The sequence below is a fragment of the Arvicola amphibius genome, chromosome 1, assembly GCF_903992535.2.
Source record: "Arvicola amphibius chromosome 1, mArvAmp1.2, whole genome shotgun sequence".
Taxonomy (NCBI): domain Eukaryota; kingdom Metazoa; phylum Chordata; class Mammalia; order Rodentia; family Cricetidae; genus Arvicola; species Arvicola amphibius.
This window is the reverse complement of record NC_052047.1, coordinates 105608112-105616006: the sequence shown is the minus strand read 5'-3', so window position 1 is coordinate 105616006 and position 7895 is coordinate 105608112. Positions and strand designations below refer to the sequence as shown.

At 36.8% G+C, this 7895-nt stretch overlaps 1 protein-coding gene across 1 annotated transcript; it reads right to left on the bottom strand.

The window, feature by feature from the left end:
- Positions 1-4992: 4992 nt before the first annotated feature.
- On the bottom strand, positions 4993-5934 carry LOC119826222 (olfactory receptor 51E1-like). The gene has a single exon (XM_038347387.1). It carries the CDS (start codon positions 5932-5934, stop codon positions 4993-4995), a length of 942 nt encoding a protein of 313 aa, XP_038203315.1.
- Positions 5935-7895: the final 1961 nt, after the last annotated feature.

Below are 7895 nucleotides of genomic sequence, written 5' to 3'. Positions count from 1 at the left end.
AAAAATGGTAAAGATGACATCAGATGCAGGTCAATGTAACAGAGGTCAACATAACAGTGGATACATATCATGACTCGCTGAGGAACCTCTCTTCAAAGACATATTTTCACTTTCAAAAATAACATATGTTTTTACATTTGCATATATGTTAAAACATATAGAATTCTGATCTTGCTAAGGGAAAAATGCAATTTACTTATCCTAGTACTTTGGGTATTTGGTTTTTTGCACGTCTGTCTATCTTCTGTCTCTAGCTGCCCTCTACCACACCAGTATCTCTCTCTCTCTCTCTCTCTCTTTTCTCTCGCTACTCTCTCTACCACCCCCTCTCTTCTCTCATCCCCTCCCCCGCTCTCTCTGATGCACATATGTAATGAGTGTGTGTGTGTGTACATGTGTGCCTACTTTTGGAGACAGTTGATGTTTAGTTTCTTAGTTACTCTCTCCTCTTTATTCCCACTGAACCTAGAAAACTTTCATTCACTACAGTGATTGGTCAATGAGATTGTTGAGGGATCTGCCTTCATCTTAGCACATGGTATCCCACACTCTGTATATCCCACTTCCTTTCAAGGTTGATGGGACATATATATATATATATATATATCTCCCATATATCTCATATATATCCCACACATGTCCCATATCTATACATCCCATATATATATGGGAAACACTTCACTGGCCAAGCCATTTCCCAGTTACCCACGTCTCTTTTCTATGACCTTTACCCTGAGAAAGAATATCTTATTTCTTTCTGTTTCATTGATTCTTAGTCAATGAAATATATAAGTATTTGAGCTATATAAATATTTACATATATAAAAATATTTGATTATTTTATTTTTAGTATAATTTTACAAAAAGCACTTATGTAAATTAACTTCTTTTCTATCCTCTTTCTACATCTTTAAAATTAAAGATATAAAATAACACCTTTTCCTTCAATGGTGCTGATTTGAAATGTTTACCAAATATTTAATAAAGTATTATTATTAGTTCACTAATACATTATTTGTATTTGGCAAATAGATGTTTTCATTTCTTCTAAGAAACTATGTGTTGGTGTCCAATCCTGCTTTAGCCCTGGCTGAGGAAAGTAAAAATCAATGTTTTAGTTATTTCATCACTTTTTCTTATTTTGATCAACATCCTCTTCTGAAAGAATAAGCCTATCAAGACTGGGCCAAGGGAAGATGGGGAGAGAAAAGTGTGAAGGGGAGAACGGGGGGAGCTCGGAGGAATAGGGTGCTTGGGATATAGGAAGGGTGAATATGGGAGCAGGGAAGCATATATCTTAATTTAAGGAGCTACCTGAGGGTTGTCAAGAGACTTGACCCTAGAGGGGTTCCCAGGTTTCCAGGGAGACTCCCCCAGTTAGTTCCTTGGGCAGCTGAGGAGAGGGAGCCTGAAAAGGCCAGTTCCTATAGCCATACTGATGAATTTCTTGCATATCACCATAGAACCTCCACCTGACGATAGATGAAGAAAATGACAGAGCCCCACATTGGAGCACCGGACTGAGCTCCCAAGGTCCTGATGAGGAGCAGAAGGAGAGAGAACATGAGAAAGAAAGTCAGGACCGTGAGGGAACCTCCAGCTGGCGACAGATGGGGAAGGTGACTGAGCCCCACATTGGAGCACTGGACTGAGCTCCCAAGGTCCTGATGAGGAGCAGAAGGAGCGAGAACATGAGGGAGAAAGTCAGGAACGAGAGGGGTGCGTTCACTCATGGAGACAGTGGGACAGAACTAATGGGAGATCACCAACTCCAGTTGGAATGGGACTGATGGATCACGCGACCAAACCCGTCTCTCTGAATGTGGCCAACAGCGGGGGTTGACTGAGAAGCAAAGGACAATGGCTCTGGGCTCTGATTCTTCTGCATGGACGGGCTCTGTGGGAGCCTTCTCAGCTTGGTCGATCACCTTCCTGGACCTGGGGGGAGTTGGGAGGACCTTGGTCTTAGCATAGAGTGGGGAACCCTGATGGCTCCTTGGCCTTGAGAGGGAGGGAGGGGAGGTATGGGTGGAGGGGAGGGGAGGGAAGGGGGAGAAGGAGGGGAGGGAAGGGGGAGGAGGAGGGGAGGGAGGTGGGAGGAGGAGGGAAGGAGATGGAAATTTTTAAATATAAAAAAAATAAACCATGAGAAAAAAAAAAAGTAAAAACAGTGTTGGGTATTGCCTCAGGTGATGGTCAGCTAAAGGCTCTCAACACCTGCGTCTCCCACATCTTCACCGTCTTTATATTTTATGTACCACTCATTGTCCTGGCTCTAATTCACAGGTTTGGTACATTTACATCTCCACTGCTCCATGTCACCATGGCCAATCTCTTCCTCTTCTTGACTCCTGTTCTGAATCCCTTGGTAAACAGCTTAAAAACCAAACAGATAAGATATGCATTATGTAAAGTATTCAAAAATAGAAGAAACTTGCTCAAATAGTTGCATATGGCCTTAGAGAAAGAGACGCCTCACTTCTCTACCCTGTCTTCTGCCTGCTTCTCAGGAACATGCTTTTATTTCAAGGTATAATATTGTGAGAAGTAAGATATTCTTGTTTTCTAAGAAGAGGGTGGTATTTTGATTAACACTGAAAAAAATATTGATCTATTACTTTGTGAAATGAGAGTAAATGTTGAGATTCAGTATGGGATATGCATACATTTTGTTTAGTTACTTCTTTTAAAGAAACACATGAACTATACAAAATTTGAAAGGGTATGAAAACCAAGTAAATGCTATTCATCATTTGAAAACAAAAGCAAACTTATCTAACATAATGGAGGAAATGTCAGTTTTTGATTTTTAATGTATTTTTAAACTTTAATATAAAACATTGAAAATAAAATTGTTCTTTTAAATTCTGAATTATCATTGTAAAGAATGAAAGACAGCAGCATATTCGGAGATGTGGGAGTAGGACAGAATATTATACTTGGAGGAAGTAGAGTATAATAATAGAAGTTCTTCTGGGGAAATGTGACAAAGGTCAGTGAAAGAGTGGACCCCTGAATGTACATCAACTTTTACATTTATTTGTGTAATTAATAAATAAAATTGATTTATATGCTGAGCCTACTAAGATTGCTATTCCAAGCCATTGTAGTACTTTGCTCCAGATGGACAATGCTCTCGCTCTGATAGCACTCTTGCAACACAGTTATTCTGATGATATTTTAAGAAATATTTCCATGTACATAACTTGAAATTATCCAGTGCTTGGCTATTGTTAGAGTTTTGTATTTAATATCTAGTATAGAGGGTATTTATTTTGCTATAATTTTCTGTTATATTTTTGTAAATATCCTTCTCCTTTTTATTTTTCTCTCACACACCATGCACATGATCAGAGAATATAAGGAAAACCCAACCAAAATAGTTTCTCCAATACTTAGAGCATCATTTAATAAGGCATTAAAATTCTGATACCTGATATATGTTTCCCAATAAGAAGTAGGTACTTTTCCAGTGAACATTAGTTGAGTATCCTTTGATTTAATTAAATTCTGATATTATCTACTGAGAGAGCATCAGGCACAAATAATTAAGGGCTAAATCTTATAGGACTATTCCAAGTTAGGGGTAACTGGGCAAACAATGAAATTCTAATCATTGCAATTTTGATTGAACTCTTTGGCAGTTACAGAAGTCTAACTACCATTAGTTCAATTCTTAAATTACAATTAAATACTTTATTAAGGAAAAAAACTTATACTACCAGTCATAAATAGAAGCAGGCAAAACATGTCTTGAATTATATCACTGTTATGAGAACCTAAGATTATTTGGTAAGATTAGAGTATGAAAGAAATAATAGGCAGGTTGAATTATAGAGAGCTTCACATGCACATTTGCTTAAACTTGTCCAAACAAACAGGCATTGTGTTACTAATTTGGAAAAAAAGGTTTGACACAATCAGGTTTGTTTAAAAACACTTTTGAGAACACAGTGAATGTCAGTTTAAACTCCAGGTAAGGTTAGATGTTTGGAATTCAACTCCACATTGCATAAACAGAAGCATCTAGAATGCTTAAATTAGTGGAGTTGATATTGAGATGTAGAAAAGTGAAAACATTTAAGAAAACTTCAGGAGATATGAGTGAATGATTCAATGAAGAAGAAAATTTAAGAGATATGTGGAGATCACTCTGGAAACATAAAAATAGAGTCATTGTGTACAGAGGGAATTTGGGGATTTGAGAGGAAGATGCATTTGAAGAAGTTCATGAATTTCCCTTTGGCTTTCATGGATTTGAAGACTACAGTTACAAAGAATATATTCATGGGTTCACACCCATCAGAAGCAAACCTCCCAAAATGATTATGCAGGTGTTCTGTAACTGTGAAGTAAATTAAAGGTACAAAACTAGTTAGCAATGGTCTTATCTATAGAAAAGCAGAACTTTTTTTTATTCTAAAGAATGAATGCGAGTATGTTTTGGGAAATAGATACAAAATAATTTTCTAATTGACTGATATGACCTACACAGTCCATAGGAGAGGCAGTCAAAATGGTCTAGAAAAAGCATATGAACTTTTGTTGTCATGGAGATACTGTAAGAAAAAAGGAGAATATTTTAGTAAATACACAAGGAAAGAGAACAAAGCAGCAAAAGAATAGGATTGAATATTTAATGGTTTTTGATTTTTAAAGTTCTTTAATTATAACTCTCATTTGCAACTATAAAAAAATAAAGTGGTGTTATCCATGGATAGATGCTAACATAAAATATCCAGCAAAGAAACATTCTTTCTTTTACTGTTAATTTATGAAGTCTATCAAATCACACCCTACAAAATATAGGGGAAAATAAAATTTTAGAGTATTTAAATACAACATCCTTATTCATAAAAGTTATATCTCACTTTCATATCTATATACACACTTTAGATGTAAAAATACAACAAAATAAACAGCATGTTAACTGTGAAATTGAGAATTGTACATTCATTCACGGAAACTGTCTACACTAACTTTTTAAATTGGTCATCTTATCTGAATCTTCCAAGACTTTCTTACTGCAGAACGTATCTGCTTGGTCTTCAGGCTATATACAATTGGGTTGAGCATCGGAGGCATAAAGAGGTAGATATTTCCCAGGACTGCATGTGCTATTGGAGAACTCTTGTGACTCATTCGATGCATTACTGTTATTGCTAGCAAAGGGCCATAGTAAATAAAGACAATAAATATGTGAGACAAACACGTGTTGAGTGCCTTCATCTGACCTTCTCTGGAAGCAATCCCCATGACTGCATGGAATATCAGAGCATAAGAAATGGCTATGAGCAGAAAGTCTACCCCAAAGGAAAATATAACCAAAACAAGTCCATAGAAAATATTGATTTTGACTTGACCACAGGCTAGTTTCATGACATTTGGGTGAATACAGTAGGAATAAGACAACATCTGCCCCTTGCAGAATGGGAGCCTCTTGAGCAGAATAGGTAATGGAGTCATAAGTGCTACACCCCTCAGAAAGGCTGCCAGTCCCATCTTGGTGACTCGTGAGTTGGTAAGTATTGTGGTGTATTGCAAGGGGTGACTGATAGCCACAAAGCGATCAAAAGCCATAGCCAACAGGATTCCTGAGCCCATGGAGGAAGATGTATGGATGAAAAACAGCTGAGCAAGGCAACTATCAAATGCAATTTCATAGAGGTCAAAGATAAAGACTTTTAACACTGAGAAAAGAGTGGAAACAGACAAGACAATGTCAGCTCCGGCCAACATAGACAAAAAATGGTACTGGGGCTCCTGCAGACTCTGTTCTGTCCTCACCAAGTAAATTACAGTACAGTTTCCTGCCATTGTGGTTATGTACATCAGGCTTAGGAGTGGTCCTAGCCACAGGCGGGCACCCACCAGTCCTCTGAGACCAGTTAGAATGAAGAGAGAAGGTTGAAATGTGGTATTGAATTCAGACATGGGTGACGGTGAGAATCACTGTGCGGACAGTTTCTTCGGCATTGAAACCTAGAAAAAAAGCAAAAGTTAGTCATCAAATTCAGGAATTTGAATGTAGGAAGTTCCAATGAGCATTGGAGATGTCACCTGTGAAGGACAGTCTAAAGATGAAGAGCTTATTGGTGGTAAGACGAACTTAACAGTTATACCAAGGAGCAAATGTTCTCCTGAAGACTACCTTGAAGACAGACAATCCTTTTCATTACTAATCTCCATGTAGAAATGAGACAGTTAAGATGGCAATAAAAATGAATAGTACATTTAGTGTTCAGCCCATTCCCAAACCAGCTAGAGCCAAGAGTTTAGGATGAGAACGATGAGGTAGCAAACACAAGTAGAAGTACTTTAAAAAGAATTGCTTCAAAGTCTTAACAGATAACAAGCGAACATGTGCTGGAGTAATGGCTCAGTGGGCAAGAGTAGCTGCTGTATTCACATAAGGACCTGATTACAAATACCCAGACCCATGCAAAAAGCAAAGCACAGTGACAGGTTTCAGTAGCCTCAGCATTTTGGCAGAGAGAAGGCAGGTAAATGGGACTTACTGGCTATAAGCCGTCTTCGGGTTCTGAGAGAGACCTTGCCTCAAGGTAATTTGGTGGAGAGTAATAAAGCTGGACAGATAATACCATCCTCAGTATTCTGTGTGTATACTTGTGTATAGTGCATGAACATACATGTTCATGGCTACACATACAATTATAAAAACAGAAAAAGTTACCCTGGATGGCAGAGTACCCAGTACTTCTATTCTCTCTCTCTCTCTCTCTCTCTCTCTCTCTCTCTCTCTCTCTCTCTCTCTCTCCTCTCTCTCTCTCTCTCTCTCTCTCTCTCTCTCTCTCTCTCTCTCTCCTCTCTCTTTCTGTCTGTCTCTCTCTCTCACACACACACAACACACACACAATCACACACACACAGGTGTGTGTGTGAACACATATTTGTGTCTTGAGATACAATCATTTTTCCAATTTATTCAACCAATGCTGAAATGTAATTCTGTTGACTATTTCATTTTTTTATTTTGACACCCAGTATTTTTATTTAAAGTCAAATGTTTTCTCCAAACTTCAATAAGTACATTACTAATATAATTTATATTTTCATGAAGTTTTTAACCATTACCCTTTTTATATGCAGAAAGAATATCACTCCTTGGGTTATACTTGTGCTTAATATATTTTTCATTTGAGGAAAAATTATAAAAACCCAGTTTAAGACTAGAGGGAAGATAATCCCAATGTATCAGTCCAAGCAAATAGAAAAACCCTAGCATTTAAAAAACAAGACCACACCCCTTTTGCAGGCTCATAGAGTTCAGCATTACATGCTAATTCAATGTAGACTATCTGAGTCTATATTTCTTTATCATATTATATATCAACAATTTATAATTATAAATTGTTGACTATTTCATTTTTGACCTATTGTCTGACTCTTCTCTTTAATGAATTAATCAAGTTCTTTTTACACAGCTTAAATTATTGACATTCTAAAATATAGACAAAAATTCCTTCATCATAGACCTGAATTCACATTCCAAAAGCATGTTGTTAGTATTCATTAAATGTTATATAAATATATTTAAATGCATCAGAATATATACATTTATAATAATTAATACAGTAATCTAATTATTTTAGTGTACATATATGCTATTTTTGTTTATTTTGAATTTTTATTTGGTTATGTTTTGTTTTTTTGCTTATTTAAGACAGGGTTTCTCTGTTTAACAGACATAGCTGTCCTGGAACTAGTTATTGTAGACCAGGCTGGCCTTGAATTCAAAGAGATCTGTTTGCCTCTGCCTTCTGAGTGCTGGGATTAAAGGCATGTAACACCACCGCCCAGAAATTTTGATTTTTATATAAAAATATATGTCATTTAATTGATCTTGACCTTCTACTTTTTTAACTAAATAATAA